Source organism: Natator depressus, chromosome 17, assembly GCF_965152275.1.
Source record: "Natator depressus isolate rNatDep1 chromosome 17, rNatDep2.hap1, whole genome shotgun sequence".
In the NCBI taxonomy this organism is placed as follows: domain Eukaryota; kingdom Metazoa; phylum Chordata; order Testudines; family Cheloniidae; genus Natator; species Natator depressus.
Window position 1 is genome coordinate 3,189,112 of NC_134250.1, and position 26,096 is coordinate 3,215,207.

At 45.8% G+C, this 26,096-nt stretch overlaps 1 protein-coding gene across 7 annotated transcripts in view; it reads left to right on the forward strand.

Moving 5' to 3' along the window:
• SPECC1 (sperm antigen with calponin homology and coiled-coil domains 1) overlaps positions 1-26,096 on the forward strand; it is a 168,650-nt gene that overhangs the window by 93,854 nt on the left and 48,700 nt on the right. For 4 of the 7 annotated variants that reach the window (XM_074974276.1, XM_074974278.1, XM_074974277.1 and 1 more), the window contains 6 exons: positions 16-1,589; positions 4,159-4,366; positions 5,031-5,104; positions 7,541-7,719; positions 23,419-23,564; positions 24,397-24,497. In XM_074974276.1, coding sequence (XP_074830377.1) covers positions 16-1,589; positions 4,159-4,366; positions 5,031-5,104; positions 7,541-7,719; positions 23,419-23,564; positions 24,397-24,497 — 2,282 coding nt within the window. Of the gene's footprint in view, positions 1-15; positions 1,590-4,158; positions 4,367-5,030; positions 5,105-7,540; positions 7,720-11,921; positions 12,005-15,280; positions 16,819-23,418; positions 23,565-24,396; positions 24,498-26,096 lie in introns of those variants that run through there. The other 3 variants (XM_074974280.1, XM_074974281.1, XM_074974282.1) reach the window with 3 other exon arrangements.

Genomic DNA, 26,096 nt, shown 5'->3' on the forward strand with positions numbered 1-26,096 from the left:
CTGCCTATCTTCAAGGAATTGTTTCATCAGCGAAGCGCACAGGGATTCCGGCTCCTCGGGAAATTTCATCAACTGTCTCCAGAGAGAGAGCTGTGTTGCGTGGTCCAGCCAACACCAGGAAAACTCAGCCCAGCCCAACTTCTTCGGGCACGCCCACCCCTACCAAGCACCTGCGTCCTTCTGCCAAGTCCAAGCAAGAGAATGAAACTGGGGACAAGGCAGTTCTGGAGTCCCAGGTTAAGGAACTCTTGGCAGAAGCAAAGACAAAAGACACTGAAATCACCAAGCTCCGGAGTGAGCTGAAGAAATGCAAAGACAAAGGGTCAGTTAACTCTGAAGCGATTGGTGCTTCAGACCAAAACGTAGAAACGTTACCATTGTCATCTGGTGACATAGACCCATTAATACAGACTCTTCAGGAAAAGAACAGGACTTTTCAAAAAGAACTTGCTAGCCTGGTGGAAGAAAACCGGGTTTTGAAGGAGAAACTGATTTATCTAGAGCACTCCCCTCTCTCGGACACAACAACAAGCAGCGGGGGCGACAGCAGCTTCACAACCCCAATCACTCAAGAATCAAGTTTTGGAAGCCCAACAAAAAATCTATTGAGAGGTGAACCAGATGAGCCCAGACAGCGTGTGAATGGAGAAGCAGTGCGAAAGTCAGGTTCTTCTAGCAGTGATGTGACTAAAGCCTCTTTGTCACCCGATGCATCTGATTTTGAACATATAGCAGATGTACCTTCTAGGCCAACGTCCTCCAACAGCAACCCCTTTAAGGGTTCCAGATGCTCCACCACAGGGAGTTCTCCAAACAACATTAGTGACCTTTCTGTGGCCTCCCTGACAGAGAAGATACAAAAAATGGAAGAAAACCACCACAGCACAGCAGAAGAGCTTCAAGCCACTTTGCAGGAGCTGTCAGACCAGCAACAAATGGTGCAGGAGCTGACAGCAGAAAATGAGAAGCTAGTGGAAGAGAAGGCTCTGCTGGAGACCTCCTTTCATCAGCACAAAGAGAGAGCAGAACAGCTTAGTCAAGAAAAAGAAAAGCTGATGACTGTCCTACAAGAGCAATCCAAGAATGAAGAAACCAAAGTTCAGGAGGGGAAAATCCTTGAACTGGAGCAGAAATGCACAGAATTGCTTGAGAAAGCACAGTTTGAAAGAGAAAAGCTGCTCAACATCCAGCAACAATTATCCAGCAGCCTACGGAGCTTAGAAAGGGAGCATCAAGACACTCAGGAGGTGATCAAGGGCCTGAGAGAGGAAAATGAGAAGTTGGGTGGGCTTTTGGAAATGGAACGACAGAACAACAGCATGGTGGCAAAGTCTCTAGAGGACTGTAAAGTTGCCTTAGAAGGCCTGAAGATTGAAAATGGATCTCTCAGAACTCAATTAGAAAGTGAGAAACAAAAAGCTGCAGAGATCAATGCAATGGGATGTATTACTGACAACTCTGAGGTCCAAGAGATGCTGAAAGTGGCCCATGCAGAGAAGGATCAGTTAGAACTGGCTTGTACAGAGCTCAAACAAGAGCTGCTGAAGGCAAACAGTGAAGTAAAACATGTCCAGGGTCTACTGGCCAAGGTAAGACAAAAATAGATTCACATTCAAGGCCACCATATGCCCGCCTTCCCCCATCAACCAATACAGTGGTTTCTTCATGAGACAAAGACCAGTAATGAAGTAGAGCTGAGTGAATAATTCATAGTGAATAATCTAATCCGTTAATTTTTTCCTTTGACAAATGTGCAAGTTATATAGGATTTTTTGCAAATTTATTCTCTCAGAATTATTTGCGGACTAATTCCTGGTCTCTAGATCATTTGTGAGCAGTTCACTGTGAGTAGTCAAGATTTGAAATTTGAGTTACACTAGTTAGTTTTGATTGGATTCATAGGTCACATGATATTGGGTCTATTTTCTGATTGAGCAAGCATAAATTTCTAGTATCAGGTTTCTGTACTCAGAGAACTAAATGACTGATGGTTAGTGAACAGCAAATTTTAAAGTCAGGCCAAATCATGTTGGTTTACCAAGTAGTGAATCAAATGACTGGTCCTACCAGTGTTACTGGCATGAGAACAAAGGGTCTGATCTTGCATCCACTGAAATCAATGGCGTCAAGTCAGTTGACTCAAAATGATGCAGGATCAAGCCCAAAATGAATTTTTGTAAAAACATGAATATAATATTGGACCATCCTACTGAATTCAGATACGAAGTATCAGCTAGCACATAAGCAATTTTATATGCTTTTGGCTAAAACTGAGTGTAATCTGTTTGAGGACTAAATCTTGCCTGGTAGAGAAATTGACTTGATGGTCTGATTGGTCATTTCCATTTTTAATTAGTATGGTCCTTTTCATGGAAGGGTCTTTGTTTGACTTTTACTGATGTGATTTCATCCAAGACAGTATGTCTCCTCTGCCTTTCAGGGGGCTTGGGTGTTGATAGATGAGGTAAAAGAATTTCAAGGGAAGAGTAATGTAGTGGTCCTGAATAGTATCTGGCAACATAGCAGTGGTGTAGCTAGCACCTTGCCGTGCGAGTATTAACATATAGCCTGCTGATGTGGATCCCAAGTTGTCTATATATGACAATTGGTGGAGACAGAAAAGTCCTGTTAGATAACTGAGTCCATCACGCTGCAGGGCAGAAAATAGTGTCCCCTGCACTGCCCACCTCTTCTTGCCTGCCCTCTCACCCCCCCCCCAAGTCATATATGCTGTTAAACTATTATAAAGCTGACCCTAACTAACATTATTAGTGCAGTGTTTGGGATTCCAGAACAATTTTTTAAATGTCATGTCATGTGTGATGTTTCACAAAACTGAAATCAAGCACTTATTTAATGGCTACAGAAACAATTTGTTTTAGAGCAGTTTTCCCTCTCCTAGTTCTGTAGTTTATAGCTTCTTCCCCTTACTTTCAGTCCCCAGCAATTCTAAATCATTACTGATTCCATTTTCCATCTGAGCCCAGGTGTTCCGAGTGTAGCTGCACTGTTGGGTGTCACAGAGTAAGTGTAACTATCATGCAAGCCTCTGATTAATGTCTACCACTGCAGAGAGAGCTCCAGTGTCCACCATGGTTCCTGGCCAGGGGAGAACTATGGAGCTGAGTAGTTGGAGAGGAAGTGAGTGTTGCCAAAAAGCACCTCTATGGTTTGAGTGATTTAGGAAATCCAGATGTTCTTTCAGCTGGAGTAGGTGACCACAGCAAATGGAATATAGTAGGAGAGACTCCCTAGTGTGTTGGCATGTTCACTGAGGCTATGCTTTATGAAGAATAAATGAAAAACTGCTGAATGCTCCAACTCTGCACTAAATTTGTATTGCTTTTTTTATTGCTTGTTTTTTAAACCACAAATTTCCTCCTTTTTACTCTTTCCTTCCATTGAATTAGGTTGTTTTGCCATTTGTGACACCCAGACAAGACCACAGGCTTCTCTAAGGCTTCCCTGTAGCCAAACTCTGCCAGTTCTGTCCACAGAACTGGCAGCATGTGCCTCGGTTTTCCAGAACCCTGTTTCCTACTCTGAGAGGCTTGCACTTTCCTTGTCCTTGGAAGCACTGCTGTTGATCTCTGTGTCTAAACTGACCAGCTGAACTGCAGTGCATTCACACCTTCAGTAATTCCAGGTACAGTATGTCTGGGAAGTGCATTTACCCTGGAGCTGCCAGAGCTACCACATACATCCTGGCCATCCACTGCAAACGCCATAGAGAGGCAGCAGTGAAATGGTTAATGTAGACAAACAGGTCTGCTTCTAGGCCCAGCTCTAGCTCTATCACTCTCCTAATGTGACATAGCAATGGAATGGCTAGGGGCTTTGACTTTCAAGAGGAGGCATTGCTTTATACCTTGGCTGCAGTGATTGATTTAGAATTGTAATTTCTCTCCCATCTAGCAGCCTTAATTTCCTCTCCTGCCCCTTCCTGATATTACCTTTCTGCTGTGAAAAGAGTGTTGACAAAGCACAGCTCATGCACAGTTCCTGGAGCTCACTGTCAGGTGCGTTAGAACTCCTGAGTTTGTGCAGTGCCTAGAATATTGGGCCAATCCTGTTCAGTGCATGGAACATCCACTAAAGTCTGTCCTATTGTCAGTGAGCTGCCAGGGCAGACTTCCAGCTTTCTTTCCTTCCTTCCAGGTGGAGAAGGAATGTGGTCAGCTGAAGGAACTATATGACCGACAGGCTGAACAGCTGAGCAGAACCAGCCTGAAGCTGCAGGAGAAAACTTCTGAGAATGAGTCTGAGATCAAAAACCTGAAGGAGACTATCTTTGAGCTGGAGGACCAGGTGGAGCAGCAACGTGCTATCAAACTGCACAACAACCAGCTCATCAGTGAACTGGAGAGTAGGTGGAGCAGGCCCAGAGCCAAGGCTGAGACATATACTCGAGCAGTGTGGGGAAGGGAGGGTGTCTAGTAATTCCCACTTTGATCAGTCTCATCAATGTAGACTGCAGTCTTCACGGGGCAGGGACTTGCTCCGTTTATTGTGTGTAAAACATTACACGTACGCGTGGCGCTGTAGAAATAATAGTAATGAAAATCTCCAAACTCTCTATCCTTCAGCTGAATGGAATATTGCCCATGTCTAGATGTTGGCTTTCAAACTGGGTTTATTGTCTTTCTTTGTAAAGTATTTTGATATCTGGTGATATGGGCTATATAAGAGCTAGGAGGTGGTGGTGTTATGGGAATCGAAAAATGCCACCTGCTGGCATGAGTTGCACATCTCACTTTCTAAACTTTTTACCTAGAATTGGGAACCCCAGTGAATATGTGATGTGTATACAGTCCTATAAGCTTCCATATCTGGGACAAAGCCCAGAACATGGCTATTCAATTTAAGGCTGTTTCTGACTGTTAAATCCACTGTCTCATAGACAAAAGAGTTTGGTTCAATAATGGCTTTTACCATGGGCATCATCAAGGGTGCTGATTCCCTCTCCCTCACCCACTCTTCACCCTGGGCATCGTGTCTCTAATAGTTTTTCCCATCTTGACTATTTGCAGGTAATGTGATGAAGCTAGAAGAGCACAAACTGGATCTGGAGAGGCAGCTGAAGGGTCTGACTAAACAGATAAAGGTGATGGTCAGATTCCTCAGCGTTTTCACCTGACTGCTGGCTTTGGGCCAAACACCACATTTCATTTCAAAAGACCCATCTGCCGGCTCTCAAAATATCTTAAAAAAAGGCCTCTCCCACTCCCCCATTCACTCTCAGAGGAGTTTGACTTTCTCTTTGGCTGAGAGGGAAAGTACAATCCAGGCTGCTCTGATAGCAGTGTTACTGCTAGGCTGGGCAGCACCTGGCAATACAGTTATTGTTTAGAGGCATCAGTCTCTTTGCAGATGCCATAAGCCTCTGCCAGACCAGGGTTAATAAGCCCACGTCTATATCTGATGCAGGCCTGTATGCAGTGATGTGCTGCCAAAATCTTAACAACGGGTTCCCTCCTCACCCCACAAGGGGGTCGTTGCCCACCCCTGCCCCATCCACCCCCCTTCCCTGTCCCCTGACTGCCCCCAGAACCGGGTAGGAGGGTCTCGTGGACCACCGTAGTGGGTGCCCACCCCACCCCTAAGAGCCAGAGGCACCTGCTGGGGGGCGAGGTGGGGAGTCCCGGTGGTGCTTACCTGGGGCAGCTCCCAGGAAGAATCCGGCAGGTTCCTCTGGCTCCTAGGGGCGGGGGAGTGTAGCTGGGGGGGAGCAGGGGGAGCGGCTGCTCCCCCCACTGATCACATCAAAAGTGGTGCCTTAGGCGCCAACTCCCTGGGTGCTCCGGGGCTGGAGCACCCATGGGGAAAATTTGGTGGATGCAGAGCACTCACTGGCAGCTCCCCGCGCCCGGCCCCAGCTCACCTCCGCTCCGCCTCCTCCCCGAACGCACTGCCCTGCTCTGCTTCTCTGCGCCCTCTCCCCTGGCTTCCTGCAAATCAGCTGTTCGGCGGGAAGCCGGGGAGAGCAGAGAAGCAGGCCGCAGCTTCACACTCAGGCCAAGCGTGGTGGAGGTGAGCTGGGGCGGGGAGTGGTTCCCCTGCGCACCCCCCCCCCCCCCCCCCGGGTTACGTGCTGTGGCGCGGGTGGCCCTCCTCGCGCCCTCCACCCCCATCCCAGCTCACATCCGCCTCCCTGGGCCTGAGTGGGAAGCCGCCGCCTGCTTCTCAGCCTGTCCCAGCTTCCCGCGCGAACAGCTGATTCGCGGGAAGCCGGTGTGGGGGCCGAGAAGCAGAGCGGGGCGGCGTGTTCAGGGGAGGAGGCGGAGGCCGAGCGGAGGTGAGGTGAGCTGGGGCCGGGTGCGGGGTGGGGCGGGGAGCTGCCGGTGGGTGCTCTGCACCCACCAAATTTTCCCCTTGGGTGCTCCAGGGCTGGAGCACCCGTGGAGTCGGCGCCTAAGGCACCACTTTTGGCCTGTTAAATTTTGAAGCCCTTTTAGAACCGGTTGTCCCTCACAGAACAACCGGTTCTAAAAGGGCTTCTAAATTTAACAACCGGTTCTAGCGAACCGGCTCCAGCTCAACAGTGCCTCTACGTCCACGTGAAGCAACATTTAAGAGGCCCAGAAGATCTGCCTATTACATTAGCATCTAAGAAACACATATACTACAAGCAAGTAATAATCCTTGGCACCTAGGTAGCATGTTACATTTCAAAGCTATGTACAAATATTAACTAAGTAATATACAGAGAAGAGTTTTTAAATAACTCTGCTACTGACCATCACAACAGGCAAAGCCCATTTGCTGCTGCTGATAGAACAAACTTGCTAAAGTTCTGTTACCAACCTAAAGATGACGTGTTTCTGTCCAAGTGTCTGTATTCCATATAAAAAACCATCCCAGGCCATCAGTCCACATGCAGATGTCTTACTGACATCACTAGGACATTTATGTTGAGATATGGTCCTTCGTCTCCAGCTGTGATTTCCAGAGTAAATATATGCACAAACCAAAAATGCTGGAACTGCCAACTTCACCTGATACCTGAATATCAGAGCATATCCTTTCTGCTTTATTCAATTCCTTTCTCCTCAAAGAAGGGTGTGGCAGTCAATGAGGGAGCTGAGGAATAGGATGAGTTTCTTGTAATTTGCAGTGGTTTAGTCCAGGTCTCCAGGACACTTGTGCTTCTTTCTCCTTGAACTTCCCCTGCTTTGGGATGGCCAGTGCTGTATAGCTGATGATGGGACATGAAGCAGAAAGGAGCTCATCTTTCCACAGCAATATCTGCTCTCTAGTGCTATTGCAGCCCTAAGATTGTTAAATAAGTGGATAATGGTAATAAGTACTCTGATTTCCTTTTCAGATGGAAAAGGTAACACAAATTAGTGTCAATTCTTTTTTTGGCAATCCTGTCATTACCAAATGGCACATATCTACTGCGACCTCAGCATCATCATGAATCTCTGACATGCCACAAAAGTCATCAGTGATCACTGATAAAGTGATTTCCAATGTGTGATGTGTCCATCTCTAGTAGGGACATTCCTACTCAGCCCATATTTGTACTTGCCCTTTCTAGGAAGATACAGAGGAGTGGAGGCGTTTTCAAGCTGACCTGCAGACTGCAGTGGTGGTGGCCAATGATATTAAGTGTGAGGCTCAGCAGGAGCTGCGGGTGGTGAAGAGGAAGCTCCAGGAGGAAGAGGAGAAAAGTGCCAAGCTGCAGAAGGAGCTGGAGGAACTGCAGGGCAGCAGCAGGTCAGTCGCTCATGAGTGCCGGGTCCTTGTCTCTATGGCAGCAAACGTGCATGCAGACGGTGCTTTGCCTCTAACTTTGCATTGACCCAGATGCGTATGTTGTCTGTTTTTAATCCCTCTGGTGGGTTTTGTCTTCTTTTAAGTTGTCTCTGGTTTTGTCTTTCTCGGGTGCTCTCCAGTTCCCTCAACTGGGCCATGAGTGCAGGCTTTGTAAGGGTTACCTAATGACTAGAGGCCCTAATGTTTGCAGCTGTTTGTGTGGGTGACAATGATCTTTATACACAGATGAGTAGGATTAAATAAAGTCACCAGTATTTATCCTGCAGCTTTGTCCTTTGGACTCTGTTGTGCAGTGTATTATTGCCTCCATAACTGACTGCATAGTTGGGTTAAGCCCCTTGCTGTTTTGCAATGACCCTAGGATGGCTCAACATATCTCATGGGATAAGCTGAAAATTAGCTACCTATGTTGAGATGAGAACCTGGGTTGCGCTGTTGTGGGCAAAAATAGGGACTTACTGGACCTTTGTGTTCTGCAAGTCCAGTACATACTGACTGAATGGTTGATGAGAATATTGGGAAATCCTCACCCTGGGCAGCAAGCCCTTGATTGGGATCCCCTCTCCTGACCCCCAGTTTTGAGCTTAGTGGAATGATCTGAGTCTGATCCCTCTGTGAAAGTTAAAATTACTTCTGGGTGAAATGTTATGTTGTGAGAACATTTAGGGTACAGTTGGGATAGTCTGATGGGCTTCAGTGTTGCTAGATTCAAGTTAGTCCTTCACCCCAACCCTTGGATTATCACATGCACTTTAAAATAATCGAGAGAGATGCCACGTGTTCTGTGAGCAGTATACACTGTGCTCACTCTGGAAGAGGCAACCACTTTGCACGTAAGGGCCAGGTGTGAGTTATGCCGTAGGAGTTGGAACCAACTCAGGGCATTGTATTAGGGTCTTCATGCAGTGCAAGATATTTTGTGAAGCATCTTTCATTCCAAAAAGTTTTATAGTGCTAACTAGTACAATTACAGAACGGAATTGAAGGAACGTTGGAAATGAAGGGGTATAGGAAAGAGGGCTGAGATTTATAAAGAGGGCAGTACCACATGCTCCTAATGCACTGGCACAGGCAGATTCAGAGCTGCAGAGGTTATATCTGTACAGAGCCAATGAAAAGAAAGCTGCACAGCTAACGGAGGTAGAGAAGGAAGTCACTTACCAAAAATATATACCAGGTTTTCCCTGCTTCCCTACACCCCCACTGAATCTCTCTTCCCCAATAAGTCCATGTAAACTGAATGTGGCAGCCATTGGAATACAGTGAGTTCTGCCAGTTCTTTCAGGGGTAATGCAGTGAAGCTTGTACTGCTCATATTGTCCTGATATTTACCATGCAATAGCTTCTGGAGTAGCCATTGCACAGAGGAGATGGGATGGGAGTGGCGAGGGATCAGGGAAGGCTTTGTTGGGGAGGGTGAATCACAATTCCTGCCTTACATGGGCAGAAATGTTTTTTAAAAGAATGTGTTTAAGATCCAAGTTCAGTAATGGGGTCCCTGATATGTGTGGAATGAAAAGCTACCAGCGAAAAAATTTTTAAAACAAAAGGAAGACAATCAAATTGTCAGCCAAGACTCTCATTCTGTGCTCTGTGTTTTCATTGCTAGTGTTAATGGCATCACAGATGCTGAGAGCAGGATGAGGAGCATAGCTCCCAGTTAAAGCTGGGTGAACTACTAATGTTTCAGTTCTCTGGAAGTTCTGAACAATGAAACAAAACATAAAACCAAAAAAAACCCAGTTTCACTTTCACCAAAACAGAAAATTGATAAGTCGATCTCAACCAAAATTGTTATCAGATGAAATGTTCCGAAGCACTAGATTCACAGAATAGAGGAGGAAGAGATGGTGATGGTGGTGCTGTGTTCCTTATTGCCTTTAGCTCAATGGTAAGGGCACTCCCTTGGCCTGCGGGGGCCTGGGTTCAATTCCTCCCTCTGCCTGATATGGAGCAGGCTTTTGAATTTAGATCTCCCCCATTGCAAGGGAGTGTCCTAACCACTGGACTGTGGGATATTCTGGGGCAGGTCTCTCTCAGGCCTAATCTACACTTAAAATTTAGGCTGACATAGCTAAATCCCTGAGGGGTATGAAAAACTCCACTTCCAGATTGATGTAGTTATGCCAACCCTGACCCCGAGGGTAGACACAGCTAGGTGTCAATGCTTTTGTAGAGCTAGCTACTGTCACTCAGGGAAGTGGGCCTACGTCAGTGGAAAAAACCCTTCCATCAGCATGGGCTGAGTCTACTATGGGGTTATGTCCACATGGCTCTGGCGCTGAAGGCATGCCGCTATACTCTCTCGCATGCTGACGCTGTTGTACTTTAATAATCAGGGCCAGAGAGAGAGAGTGAGAATCTCCCTGTACTTGTTTTTTATGGCATTCACCTGGGAGATGAGTGGCTCAAGTTCCTGCTCCAGTGACTATTGGATCATTTATACACAGTGGAACAGTTTCAACAAGAGAGACCAAGGAGACCAGCGGTTCGGGCACACACTCCTGCAGAGCTGGAGACCCAAGTTCAGATTCCTGTTCCACATCAGGCAGAGTCAGAAATTGAACCTGGGTCCTCCGTATCCTAGCTGAGTGCCCTAACCGCTGGGCTAAAGCTTATAAGGTGGGCACTGCCCCACCACTTCCTCTTCCTCCTCCTCTGGCTGTTTCTGGAATGGTGTCTAAGGCCCCAAAATGAACATTTTGGCCAAAAACTATTTAGTGAATTCTTGTCATATTTGCGAATAGTTTCAGATCAACTGAAACTGTATTTCTTAGTAAATAAACTATTTGAAAAATTCTACCAGCTTTCCTCCCTGGCCTACTTTAGACCTTAGTCTTGTTGTAACCGTGAGAGTCAAAGGAGGTCATGGAGGTACAGAGTCTTTCAGTTCCCATCTAAAGAAAAAAGTACTTTGAACGCAAAGGTAGGGTAGGAGAAGGCTTGTTGGTTTCAGAAGTAGGCTATTATCTCCCATGGATTTGGAATGTGGCTGCATTGTTATAGCTCTCAGGGTGAGGTGTATCAGAGCCTCAGTCAAGTATGCTCCCGTTAAAAACAGATCCCTGTAATTCATACATGCAAACATTTCCAGGAGGAGAGAGCGAGACAGGCTACCATGCCTGCTTTGGGAATGATAGGAGCTTCCAGACAAGGCAGGAAAAGAAATTTGAGTCTAAGCCAATTCACCAATTACATGATTTTAATTAAGAAGTCAATTCTGTGGTATGCTTCATATATATATATATATATATATATGGCTGTCTCTGTTTGCCTGTCTGTCTGTCTAGCTTCCTTGTTGTACTACTTTGGACATGAAACCTGAAATACATTCTGCAGTGGACAACGTAAATTTTCTTCAAAGGGCAGGTGCCGAGCTGCGATTCATATCCTCACTAGTGAAAGTTTCTGCATCTGTTACCCTCTTGGTGTAATTGATTTGAATGGGGATTGCTCAATGTCCCAGCATAGGTTGTTCTAGCCAGAACTGCAACACAGAATGGCATGTAGGAGCCAGAGAAGCCATTCTAAATTGGATCCTAAAACAGCTGGCAGTGAAATTTTAAAACATGTACTGACTCTTTATTAAACCAGTCCCTGAAGTCTGTGGGTCTACTGCTGCGAACTGGTGTTACATCCCAATTACCCTCACATTCCTTTGGCCACTGTCCATATCCAGCAACACATCCTCTTTTACCTGAAATTCGTGGGGTGAACTCAGTATTGCTCCAGTCAAAGTCCCCAAGGGCCACTGGCCAGAACCAACACTGAATTCTATTCCATGAAGTGACTTGTAACACATGCTAGGCACTAGCAGAACCAGACTGGAGCATGTGACATGTTAACAAGATCTATAAAATATCCCTCACGTTAGCTAATGCTGAGCAGCTGTGCATTAAGCAGAATGTCAGATGATCCCCTGTGAAAGTTTCCTGTCTGATTTTAAGCTCCATTGGAGAAATGCACCTTCCAAAGAGTTTGGTGCTCAAAGGTTTTTTTGACAGTGTTGGAACCCACATCATAAACCAAACTGAAGCCAATTTACGTCCTAAGAGATCCTGGTCGTTTTAGTATTTGCCTGTGGCTGCCTGAGTTCCTCACTCCAGCTAAGTTTGGTTTCACCTTTACATTTTTCTAATCAGACAAAGTCATTTTTGGTTCAGGAACAGCCAAAGAACTTGCAGAAAATGCCCTGATGGGGTCATCAGAGTCCGTCTGAATGAAGGTAAGAGCCTCTCAAAGGCGTCTTTAACACAGAGTAACTGTCTAATTCTGTGATTAAGAATGCTGGGAGGTGGGAAGGGCTGGACAATACTAAGGCAAAGAAATGGGGTGTGGAAGGGAGAAGTTCACTTAATACCCTGACCTGAAATAAATCTTAGTACTTGTCCTAAGAAATACCAACTGAAACATACAAGTCATAGGTTTGGATTGGAGCCTTTTCTGACATTCTATATGCAGATTAATAGTTTTTCTCAGGCATAAAAAACACAAGTTTTACAACACACTGTTGTACAACTCTCTCTCATCCACTCAGAATGTCAGTTAGTGAAGGTCTAACTTCTGTTAGCTGCTTTATAATCAGAAATGTCAGCAATGGAAAAGACATGCTAGATTGAATCCATGACACTCACAAAGGAAGCAAGGTGCTGTAGGAAGTACCTTAGGCCTGGCCTACACTAAGGGGGCGGGGGATTGATCTAAGATACGCAACTTCGAAGTCGACGTATCTTAGATCGACTTAGAATCACTTACTTTGCGTCCTCGCGGCGTGGGATCGACAGCCGCCGCTCACCCATCGACTCCGCTTCTGCCTCTTGCCCTGGTGGAGTTCTGGAGTCGACGGCAGAGCAATCGGGGATCGATTTATCGCATCTACACTAGACACGATAAATCGATCCCCAGTAGATCAATCGCTACCTGCCGATCCGGTGGGTAGTGTAGATGTGGCCTTAGTTTAGTGCGGCCTGATTGACCTCCATACACACTGACATATTCCAGGCCTGGTCTGTTAATGCTGTGGCTAGCAGCAGTGTAGGGGTGAGACATCATTCTCTTCATCATGTTGGTGAAGTTACCCTGCCAGCCCACATGTCCTGCTGCCTGCACAATGGGGGGATGATACCATATGCCTCAAACCAATCCCATGAGGGAAACCTTTGGGCCAAGAGGACTATTCTGAAGACCGAACAGTTATTCCCGCAATTAAAAGAGCCACTTTCTAGAACAAGAGAGATCTAACTAAGTGACTGAAAGGCAGGTGAAACTGAGGATCCTGTTCTCTCCCACTAATTTGCTTCTACCCTTCCTCCTGTAGCCATGTCTCAAGTGCCACAGCATGGCAGTGTTAAATGCACGATCTCCTGGAATTAAGCTTGTAATCTATGTGTATTAAACCTAATGTCAGTGTGTATGTGCTGATGTGCTGCTCCTTTGTGCCTGTGTTTTGCAGCTGTTCTGTCTTACAGAGGTTTGCTCAGATCACTCTGCTCTCACTTAAAATGAGAGAAGGGGGAATTTCGGATGGAGCCAGGTTGAGCTGTTTAGTATACTCAGCTGCTCTCCAAGTGTTTTGGGGCCAAAATGAGATTATATCCCAGTCTTTTTGGTGTAAGAAACCTGAGGCCAGGTCCACTCTATAAACTGACATTGGTATAACTGCATTGCTTAGGGGGTGTGAAAAATCCACACCCCTGAGCGACGCAGCTATGCCAACATAGCGCTGTCTCCACTGGGGGTTATGTCAATGGGAGGGTTTCTCCCGTTGACATGGCTACCGCGTCTCAAGGAGGTGGATTATCTACGCCGCCAGGAGAAGCTCTCCTGTCTGCATAGTAGCAGCTTCACTGAAGCGCTAAAGTGGTGCAGCTGCAATGTTTTAATTGTAGACCTGCCCAGAAACAGAAGCCCTGACTGGAACAGAGACATTGCAGTGCCTGGGCAAGTTCCCGTACACAACTTGACTCAACAGCGCAAATTGATTAGTAAAGGGAAAGCCAGGGAAATTCTCACATACACACCCTTTAAAATATGTTCCCTGGCTCTGAATGTTTCATTCCTTCAGCCAGGGGATGCATTTTTTGCAGTATCGTTAGCTAATCATGTCCTTGTGCAATATTTATCTTTATGTGATTCCTAAGATTAAGCAGATTCAAGAACTTTTTGTGACTTCCCGTTCATCTCCAGAATTTCACAGCTAAAGCACTGATTAATAGAAAGCAAGAGCAGTGAGCCAAACTGACCCTTCTCCCTAATGGGTATGCATCCCGGGGCAAAGACAGCAGTGCATTGTGGTAGCTATCCCACTGTGCAACTGGCCACTGGGTGCTTTGGGAAGGGTTTGCAATGCCTCATTGGGCAGGCACAGCGTCACATGATGCAGTTTTCCCAGTCCCATTGTTCCGTGGGAATCCTACTACATTCCCCCGACATTTCAGTTGAAAAGCAGCTGGCAGAGTGTGACAGGGAGTGTGTGTGTGTATGGAGTGGGGGAGAGAGACCGTGTGTTTTTGGGGACAGAGTATGTGTCAGCAAGCTGTCTTGTAAGTTCAGACAGCGGCAGGAAGCAACCAGTCCTGGGGGAAGGGGAAACCCCAACATCAGTCCCCGCCTCCCTCTCTGGGCTCTCTGCACAGCTATATATATCTATATAGAGAGCACGCACACACATGCGCACACACGCACGCACACACACGTTCAACAGCTTGAGCATTCCACGTTAATGGTTTGCTTTGTGTCCCAGAGAAGATCAGCACAGCTGTCAGAAACGGTGCTTTGAAAGGGGAGGGGCGCATGTCTCCAGTTCAAAAGCAATGAGCAGAGCTGTCACTAGAGGCATTGTGAGACCGCTCCGGAGGCCAATTACAGAACAGAAAGCAATCAAATGTCTACACTGGCAATAGAGTACTGGAACCTCTGCGCAAATAGCCTTACGGCTCTTGTCAAGGTGGGTTTTTTTACAGAGCTGCAACTCAGGAGTTTCTGCGCACAAAGTGGCTTGGAAGCGTGTATGTGTCTGCAGTTTGAGCGGAAAAAGCTGCTTTACTGCGCAGAAACTTGCCAGTGTAGACAAGGCCTAACTTTTCTTTGTTTGATGCTCTGATCAATGCCCCAAGTCAGTAGTATCCTAAGTGAGCAGTGGGTGTATGTGTGCCAGTGCATAGAGGACATTACCTTCTCCTCAGTTTTCTGCACCATTTATCCTGTTCCGCCCCAAAGGAGATCTTTCCTACACCGGCATCTGTGCATTGAAGGAGACTGCATGAGGGGAAATGCCAAAGAGTATACCTGGTGGAGGGGAAGTCTCTTGAATGCCATATGGCAACTCAGTCTCTGCTAAGGAGGTAGATGTAAGTTTGGTCCCAAAAGCATAATCAGTGCTCTGGCTGCTCCTTTGTTTAGTGGCAATGGGATGGTTTGGGTAAAACACTTACAACTGCACTTTTGAACTGTTGTATTGTTTTATATAACTCCTCCCCCATGTTTGTTTCTGTCTCCACAGGTGCCCAATCTCTGCCAGTTAGCACAGTCCTGGAGAGATGCAAAGCCAGGCCTGATCTTGCCATGACAGGGACACCTCAGACAATGCCTTCAGCCTGAAAAGGGAAGTTTCAATTGGAAAAAGCACCTCAATCCAAAGAGCCAGATTATTACTTCCCTCAGAAAGCCCAGAGCACTACAAAGTGTGAATGTAATTCAGATACACCTTTCCCCATGAGCAGTAGCCTGACCCAAAGGAGCCTGGCCCTTTGATTTCAACAGGCTGCTCTCTTCTGAAGAATCTTTGAGGTGGAAACAGCTTTGAATCCATTTAAACCAATTGAAAAGAAATCTTAGAAACCAAAACTCTTGGGATTGATCACAGGGATTTGGGGACTGAACCTATCCATTGACTGTAGTGGGGGGTGGCTGCTTTTGCAATCGTACATTTAAAAGTTTTGTAAAAAAGAGTTGTGTGTGGGTGTAGAGAGACAGGGTAAGTGAGGCCTGGTCTACACTGGGGAGTGGGATTGATCTAAGGTACGCAACTTCAGCTATGTGAATAACATAGATCTACTTACCGTGGTGTCTTCACTGCAGTAAGTCAATGGCTGATGCTCTCCTGTTGACTCCACCTGCACCCTTCGCCCTGGTGGAGTATCGGAGTCGACAGGAGAGCACTCGGCAGTCGATTTATCGTGTCTAGAATAGACGCGATAAATTGACTCCTGCTGGATCGATTGCTGCCCATCTATCCGGTGGATAATGTAGACAAGCCCTGAGGTAATAGCTTTTCTAAGGGCATGGCTACACTGGAAACTTCAAAGCGCTCCCGCGGCAGCGCTTTGAAGTGTGAGTGTGGTCGCCAGACTAACACGGCTACCCCTCTGATACATAAAATGTAAGTGTAGCCAAGCTCTTAAACCAACTTCTGTTGATGGGAGAGACAAGCTTTCGAGCTACCGACAGCTCTTCTTTAGATCTGGGAAAGGTACTTGGGGGTTGTCTACACTTGAAATGCTACTATGGTTCTCCTGTCAGTGTAGTTAATCCACTTCCTGGAAAGGCAGTAGCTAGGTTCTCTACACCAGTGGTTAGGTCACCTTACCTATCTCACTCAGGGGGGTGGATTTTTCAGACCATAGCTGGATCGACTTAACTTTTTGAGTGTAGACCTGACCTCAGAATGCTGCAGTTAAACAGGAGGTGGAACAGATTGTTTAGGGTAAGTCGTTAACACATGTTTTAAGGGACCGTTCAAAGTGAAGTGACCAGTTAACACTTCTGCTGTCAAAGGACAAAAAAGGAGGATAGGTGGGTTGTACTAAGCCATATATCCAGTGTCTTTGGGCATGGCTACACTTGCAGATGTAGAGAGCTTTGAGTTAAACCAGGCTTTGGAGAGCACAGTAAGGAAAGCGCTGCAGTCTGTCCACAGTGACCGCTTCAAGCGCACTGGCGTGGCCACACTTGCGACGGCATTGGGCGCGGTGCATTATGGGAAGCTATCTCAGCATGCAAGTGACTGCAACGTGCTTTTCAAATGGGGGGTGGAGTGTGACAGGGAGTGTGTTGTGTGTATGTGGGGGGGGAGAGTGGGGTTTTGGGGGGCTGAGAGCATGTCAGCATACTGTCTTGTAAGTTCAGACAGCAGCAGACCCCTTCCCCCCCCCCCCCCCCAACCCCCCGTTTCTCTCTCTCTCACACACACAGCATTCCACACTCATGGTTGCTTTGTCTCGGAGCAGGTAAGCATGCTGGCTGTCAGAAACGGAGCTTTCAAAGGGCATATCAGCATTCCTACAGTGATTCAAAAACAATGACAACAGTGGCCACTTGACTTAAGGGGATTATGGGACATTTCCGGAGGCTGATCAGAGTGCAGTAATGCAACACCTCGTCCACACTGGCGCCACAGTGCTCCAGCGGGGGCGCAGCAAACGTTATTCCACTTGCCGAGGTGGAGTACCAGCAGCTCTGTAGCCGTGGAGTCAGAGCGCTCTACATGCCTTGCCAGTGTGGACGGTTAGTGAGCTAGTGCGCCGGGGCTCCTTTATTGCGCTGTAACTCGCAAGTGTAGCCAAACCCTTTATTCAGTCCATGGTTTTTAGTGTCTAGCCAAAATATGAATTTAAGCTCCCAGGCTCATCTTTTGAAGGTGATGTGCAGGTTTCCTTTAAAGATGAGAATTTAGAGGTCAGATATGGAGTGATTACTTTGTGAAAAGTGTTTGCCCACGGGTGATACAGTGTTTTTATCATTTTGTGTGTGGGTGTATAAGGGCTTGTCTACACTGGCACTTTACAGTGCTGTATCTTTCTTGCTCAGGACTGTGAAAAAACACACCCCTGAGCGCTGCAAGTTTCGATGCTGTAATGTGCCAGTGTAGACAGTGCACCAGCGCTGGGAGCTATTCCCCTCATGGAGGTGGGTTTTTTAGCGCACTGGGAGGAGCTCTCTCCCAGCGCTATGCCACGACTACACAAGCCACGTTAAAGCTTTAATGTTGCCAGTGAAGACGTGCCCTAAGATGTAACATGTTATGCACACACATTATGTAATATATATAATTTTATATGCATATCTATTTTCTAATGATTCCAGGATTTGCATGTGGGTGTGAGAGTCAAGTGTAGATTACATACGAAGATTAGGTTGCTGCTTATTCAGTATAAACTGCCTGGGTGTTTGAGGTTTTGGATGCAGCATTGACAATGGCCTCACCGCTAGGTGGCAGCAACTGACTCGTGTGGCACAGAAGTCTGAAAGAAGCTGGCTGCAGCATATCCTCCTGTAGATTTCTATTCTTCCAGATCAGGTGCAGCCACATCCATGGGATAAAAATTAGCTGCTTGTCCTGGACTGCAAGCAGAGGGATCCGAAGGAAAAGCAACAGATGTTCCCCTAAAGGAAAGTCGTTCCCATCCTCTTAACTCAGGTGAAGTATATGGTCAGGAGAATTTGCTTGTGTCCTTCCTGACAACTGAAGACACTGGGAAAGCTTTCCTGGATACCAAGGAGAAACTGAGAAGACAATCAGAGATCACTCCCTTGTGGGACTGGAAGTTCACATTTTGGCCCTACGGTCTCCACTCCTCCTTTGGTTGAGAAGACCTAGGAGGGCCATGGCTTCTGGGCAGCAGATTCTATGAATGCTAAGAGCTCTCATGACTTTGGCATGACCCATGCCACTGTGCCATGTTCCATGCCACTGTGCCGTGTTACATAACTGTACGCACACTTGTGTTGCCTCTCTTTATTATCTGTGCTGGCGATTGTTCAGTGTTTTTTTATATGTTTAAAAAAATACATGGAAGTGCAAAATAAATGTGTAATTGTCCAGAAGTGTCTGCTGCCTGCTCCTGGCCTCTTTTCTGTTCTGCGTATCAGCAGCTGTGTGTGCTTCTTCTTTGTCTCCCTTGCAACTGAGGAAGAGTCACGAGTCACTTTGTAACCACAATGCCAGGAACTGCAGCCACGGAAACCCTGAGATCTCTCAGGCAACAGAATAGTTACCCCCAACAGAGCTGCTCAGTCTGTTTCAAAAAAAAGGAACCGCGGGGTTCAGAAATGTACAAACAACACAGTCCCGCATTATTGCTGCTGCTTTCCCCAAACGTATCTAGCCTGCCTAGTCCCATAATCAACACGCTAGCCACAGCAAGGTTGGCACCTTTCTGACTCGCTGTTATTCATGTAATCCAGACCTGAAGAACAAACGCGGTGACCAGCTGTTGCCAGTGAGCTTTCCTCTAATGCTTCAACTATCTCACCCTCCTGGGGAATCAAGTGAAGTGATGTAAAACTGCTCATGTTCTAACTCCCCCACAGCTGAATAGCTCTGGCTTCCTTCTGGAGATGCTGCACTCCAGCGGTGATAACTATGTATAACATTTCATCCCATGTTTTCAAGCAATGCAATAGCAGTAGGTTGCATTTTGTTTAAATTTCCTCCTCTCTGTGCAAGAGCTTAGTTAATATGGCTCAGACTATCCAATCAGTCTTTTGTAAATGAATGTTGTGCTCTGGGGGTTGTTGTTTGGCTCTTAAGCTATGGCTTGGCATTAATCATGCTGGGTCATGTTCTCATGCCATCTTTCTGAATTCGTTTGCTCTTGTGAGTTGCACTTCTACCTCCTTAAACTTAAAGGCTTGAAAAGTCTGTGATTTCTGTTTGCCAACAACAGTTTGAAGTATTATTATTTATATTACTGTTTCGCCTAGCAGCCCCAGACATGGATCAGGATCCCATTGTGCTAGGCCCTGCACAAACACTGAACAAAAAGACAATCCCTGCTCCAAAGATGCTACAGTCGAAGTGTAAGACAAGATGGATACAGGCGGATGGGGGAGTACAAGGAAACAATGAGACAGTATTGGTTAGCATGCTAGGCAATGGTCTCTGCACACCAACAGCCTAATAATTGTAGACATCCCTGGAAACGGGAGTTTTGAGGAGGGATCTGAAGAAGGGCAATGAAGTGTCTTTGTGGGTGTTTATACAGAGCTCTTTCCAAGCAGGAGGGGAGTGTGGGAGAAAGCACAAAGGTGCTTTTTGAAAATGTAACAAGTGAGGGATTGACGCTGACATCATAAGCTAATCAGAGGGAGGAAATGACCTCTCCATACTGAATAAGAGATTATAGGAGCCTGTCTCTCTCTTTCTCTCTCCGCGCCCCCCCCCACTTTATTAATTTTTGTTTTCAAAACTGAAAAGCAGTGAGCAAGTCAAACCAGGATGGCCTGGGTGACGTGGTTAGAGAGAGTCAGTCCCAAGCACGAAAATATCACCATGGTGAGATTTCCAGCTGGGGAGACCTCACCATCGCAGCATGGTGATATTTAGTCATCCCAGAAACTTATTTCAGGGCATGTTTAGAGGCTAAGATCACAGAAAGTGTTCAAACAAAATCAGGCCAGCTTAGATATTAGTGTCTCAGCATTTATCCAGTTGAAATGATAGTGTATTTGAGGTGTGATGTCTCAGCAAACTTCCTGGGATATGAGCCTTGGGATAATGTATTTCATATTTAATCTCATTCTGGAAATGTTTATGCAACCAGAAGATCCTCTGAGGTGAGCTAGTGAATGAGAACTTTAGCCCTGCTCTGACTTGCATCCCGATCCGTGAGATAAGGCTTAGGCAAGCCACTAGGGCTCTCCTATTGATGGCCCTCACCCCTTAACATGTGTTCATCACTTCATATGTTTCCTTTTTCCTCTGGGTAGAATCTACAGCGAGCTCCCATAGCTCAGATGCGGCTTTGGCTCACTGAGCCATACCCTTGGCTTGGCTTTACCCTCAAGCTTTATTAACTTGCCCAGAGCTGTGTACACAAACTGCGCAAACCTTACATTCTCTTTCTACCTTGGAGATCATGCAGGCACTGCATAATGGTCTCGTTCATTATTTCCTTACAGAGAAATGTATTGAAATGGTTGGTTGACCCATTCCTACTAGGCATCCTTTAGTGGAAGTCCATGCTTTCCCCCATGTTTCATTAGCTGCAGGACTCCTTTTAGCCTTTGTGTTTTCTTACAAATGAAGTCCAGATGCTGCTGTTGACTTGTTGTTGGTGTTTAATGAAGCCGTGAGGAGCCTGGGGGTGGGAGAGGATTTAGGGCTAATCATCAAAACACTGGATCCCTCAGAGCTCAGTGAATCTCATCCAGCTTTTCCTTTCCTCCTCCTTGGATTAGTTGGAAAATGGAATGAAATGGCTTTTCTCAAGCCATCTGCCTCCGCAGGCTCCTCCTGGCTCACAGGGAGCCTGAATGAATTAGCAAAGAAGTAGCCAGTGTCTGCTTACAGACAGCACCTCCTTGAGCATGGCCAGAAATAGAAGCATGAATCATTCTTTTTGCTGTCATTCATTGACACCCCCTAACTCCCTTGCATTTTGTAGAAACAACTCTGATGCCAAAAGGAAAATAAAATAAAAAGATTGACCCCTATTTTTAGCCCAGCAGGAATCGTGCAGCCCTGTAGGCACTTTCTCCAGGGAGTTCTGGCTCCATTCTTGTGCTGAATTCATAGCTCTTTTCTTGTTTGCATAGCTCTCTATTGCCAGCCCACTTCTTCAATGGGGGAAGCAGTGGTGCCCTGGGACCTGCAGATCAGTCTGCTTAGCTTCAACAGCTAGTAAATCATGAAAACAATATAATAGAGACTCTGTTTGTAAATAGCTGGCCTCAACCATCTCAGCCAGCTTTGCTGAAATATAAGTTAGTTGTCTGAGGTCAAAGCTGGTCTGGGGGGTGGGGCTGCCAAGAATGTATAGTCAGCTCCTGGGCAACCCCCAATTAGATGAATAGATTATAAAACCAGAAGAGGCTATTTTTATCATCTAGTTTGGCCTCCTGCATAACACAAGCCATAGGACTTCCTTGGATTAATTTCTGTTTCAAGTCCAATAGCTGTGGTTGAACTGAAGCGTATCTTTTAGAAAAACATCCAGTCTTGGTTTAAAATCTCCAGTGATAGAGACTCTACCACAGCCATTGATAGGTTGTTCCAATAGGCAGTTACCCCCACTGTTTAAAAAACAAAAAAAGGAAAAATTGTGCCTTTCTAGTCTGTCTAGCTTTAACTTCCAACCATTGGATCTTGTTATACCTGTGTCTGCTAGACTGAAGAGCCTTCTATTGTCATATTTCTGTTCCCCATGTAGATGAACAAATCAACCTGTAACCTTCTCTTTGATAAGATAAGTAGATTGAGTTCCTTGAGTGTCTCACTATAAGGCACTTTAACTATTCTCTTGGCTATTCTCTGAACCCTCTCCAGTTTATCAGCATCCTTTTGAATTGTGGACACTAGAACGGAACATAATTTTCCAGTAGCAGTCACACCAGTGCCAAACACAGAGGTAAAATAACCTCTTCACTCCTACTTAATATTCCCCTGTTTATATTTCCACGGATCACATTTTCCCTTTTAGCCACAGCATTGCACTGGTAGCTCATGTTCAGCTGATTATTGACCATGATTGCCAAGTCTTTCTCAGAGTCACTGCTTTTCAGGATAGAGTCCCCCATCCTGTAAGTACCAGCTTACCAAATGATCCAGATTGCTCTATATCTCTGACCTGTCCTCTTCATTATTGACCATTCTCTCTGTCTTTGTGTCATCTGCAAGCTTTGTCAGTAATGATTTTGTTTTCTGTGAGGTCATTCGTAAAAGTGTCAAATAGTATAGGGCCAAGAACTGATCCGCACGGGACCTCTCTAGAAATATACCTGCTTGAGGATGATTCCCAATTTACAATTACATTTTTGAGACATATCAGCCAGGTTTTAATACATTTAATGGTGATTTTGTTTCATTCTGGTTTCTTAATTAAAATATTGTCTGGTACAAAGTCACATGCCTTACAGAAGTATGTGTATTATTACATCAACACTTTTACCTTTATGAACCAAACTTATAATCTCATCAAAAAAGACATCTATTTCCCATAATGCATGTTGATTGCCATTAATTATATTACCCTCCTTTAATTCTTTATTAATCGAGTTCCATATCAGCCACTCCATTATGTTGCTAGTTTGAAAGAGGACTAGTTAATAGGCAACATTTCGGGGAATGGTATCTTTGGATGTACGTTAGGATCGTGGGGGTGAACAAGACAGAAAAGGACATATTGTTGAAGGTTTTTCAGAAGGGGGCAGGGGGAGTTCAGTCCTGGGCCTTTAAGGCCTATGAAGCCCACCAGACATGGAGGTTGCTAGGCAGTTGCTAGGCCACAACAGCCTGATATTCTTTCCATATGGGAATGACCCAAAATTAGCATCTATAGGTGAGGATATGAGGACTTGAGAAAGGTAGTCATGAGTATAGAGCTTTCAACACAGGACTGAATGTCCGGAAATTCCAACTTTGTCACTGACTTACTGTGACCCAGGGCAAGTCACAACTTCTCTGTACCTTGGATTCCTTACCTGCGAATGGGGATGATATTTCTTGACCTCCCAGGGTGTGAGGCTTATTTCTGTGTGCTTTGAAGAAGAAAAGAGCCTAAGCATTATTATAATGGGAGAGTACCTGATGGGGGCCTTACAGGAGACGGGACTTGTGCCTTCAGAAGTTGCTTTCTGTAGAGTGAATATTTTCTTGTGCTTCCTGTTGCCTCTGACTTTGTTCTGGTTTCTACTGTTCAGGCTGACAACTGAGGAGGTGAATTCTGTAGAAGCAGATACCACCAACCGCTGGCAAGGAGTCTATGTCAGCAGGGCATCACCCACTCCCTCAGAGTCTGCAGCTACTGTCAAGTCACTCATCAAGTCATTTGACTTGGGATGCTCAGGTACTCCAGCCCTGCACTCTGGGATAGGAGTAGTTTTCTTTTTTTCATTAAAATTTCAAATAGTTAAGCTTCAGCTGGCAAGCAGCTAATTCTTGTGACATCCGCTGCCTCATCTTGCATCCCAGTGGATATTGGTTTTAGCAGTGCTACAGAACATAAGAACTGCCAGACTGGGTCAGACTAATGGTCCATCTAGCCCAGTATCCTGTGTTCCAACAGTGGCCAGTGCCAGCTGCTTCAGAGGGAATGAACAGAACAGGATAATTTTGAGTGATTCATCCCCTGTTGTCCAGTCCCAGTTTCTGGCAGTTGGAATTTTAAGGACACCCGGCACACGCGGTAGCGCCCTTGACCATTTTGTCTAATAGCCATTGATGGATCATCCTCCATGAACTTATCTAATTCTTTTTTTAACCCAGTTACACTTTTGGCCTTCACAACATCCCCTGGTTGACTGTGCATTGTGTGAAGTAGTACTTTCTTATGTTTGTTTTAAACCAGCTGCCTATTAATTTAATTGGGTGACTTGGTTCTTGTGTTATGTGAAGAGAGAAATAACAATTCCCTATTCACTCTCCCCACGCCAATCGTGATTTTGTAGACGTCTGTCATACTCCCTTCCCCGAGTCATCTCTTTTCTAAGGTTTTCTCCAACTGATGCTAAAGTACATAGAAATGGATTGAATGCCATCAGGTCCTTGTTCAGACATGAGTGGTGGGAAAGGATGGGGAAAAGAACATCATGAGTGGTGGGAGAGGATGGGGAAAAGAACATCATGACCTCTTCTTTCAGACTGGTCTAAAATATAAATGTTTCCTTCCCTTCTTGCAGGGAGCACTGGGCAGAGTATCACGGTTCACAAGGTCCCAAGGAGCCCTCTGAGTGGAATTCCAGTGAGGACAGCCCCAGCAGCCGCCGTCTCCCCCATGCAGGTACCAGAAGATCTTCCCTCTATTCAGGATTGGGCTGGGTGGTTGCAGGGCTTGCTATACCATGATGTGGCTTCAGCACATCACCATGCATGTGGCTGTAGCCAGGAAAAGGGGAAATGCATGTGCTTATTTTTTGTGGAAGATCAAATGCTGGAGTTCTAACAGGGTACAGGGATCAAAGTGAGCCCCCGTTTTATCTCCTGGCTGAACGTCCCAGTGGGTGGGTGTGAACTCTTTGGAATCCACTTCAGAACTTTAATCAGCATTGACCAGGAAAGTAGGTTTTGATCATTTAAAGTGAGTTAAGATGAACCTCAAACTCAACAAGGTATTTAGCATGTGTGTTAGGGAAGGGTAGTGAGAAGAGAGATGGTAAATGTTCCTGAGGAAGTATGCCCCAAGATATCAAATCAGCCTGTGGCTATTGAGGGCTGATGATGGTTGCTATGTTTTGATTTTCTCCCAGAATGCAACTCTTCTGGAATGTGGTGCGTCTGATGTCACTGCATCAGCCAGTTAACATTCTGTTGGTAACTTTCAGTGCTGTGATGTAACATTACCAGAAATACTGCCTCTGGGAATGGTGGGAAAGCAGACACAGTGGCATTTCACTGATTTTGGTGGTAGCATGCCTACCCTATTATCACTAGCCTCTATCACTATATGCTATCTGTGCACTTGCATCATTTGCCTTTTTGGACCTCTTTGGCCAGTCATTGTTCTAGGCACAGAAATATTCCTGAAAGCTCTCCTGGGAGCATGTAAAGCATTTAGAGACCTCTAGTGGGTGCTTGTAGAGATGGCTTTAAGAACTGGCTCTTTACTGAGGTGTGACTGCAGAACAAGTATAAAATAATTATCCACCTCAAGCCAATTAGCCTCACCTTTACCAACCAATTGAAGTCCATCAGCTTTGCTCAGCCCAAGAAGAGATGGAATGTGCCCTTGAGAATTGGATAAGGCCTGGTATCGTGTACCTACTTGTAATGGTGCTGCCTCTGGCAGGACACTTCGGAGAGTATCAATTCAGGACAAACTGCTTAGAGCAGGGCAGTTACAGCCCAAGGCTGGGGTTTCTCCACTTCTAAGGCAAACCAAACCAGCCAGACAGAGAGGACTTTGGTTTTACCCCACTGGCTAACCATAAGTCATACAAGCAATTCCCTTAGACACTCCAGTTTCCCAGTATCACCACCAGTGCCATTCGTTATGGGGACGAATGATTATGAAAACCAATACCCCAGTAAAAGAAAAAAAGGTTCTCCTGATCCCAAAGGACCAAGCCCCAGACCCAGGTCATTATATAAATCAGAACTTACCCACTGTTGCCAATCCTTTAGAATCTAAAATATAAAGGTTTACTCATAAAAGGAAAGAAAATATATATGAGAGCAAAAATTAGTTAAATGGAATCACTGACACACAGCAATGGCAAAGTTCTTGGTTCAGGCTTGTAGCAGTGATGGAATAAACGGCAGGTTCAAATCAAGTCTCTGGAGTACATCCACAGCTGGGATGGGTCATTCAATCCTTTGTTCAGAGCTTCAGTTTGTAGCAAGGTTTCTCCAGAGGTCAGAAGCAGGATTGAAGACAAAATGG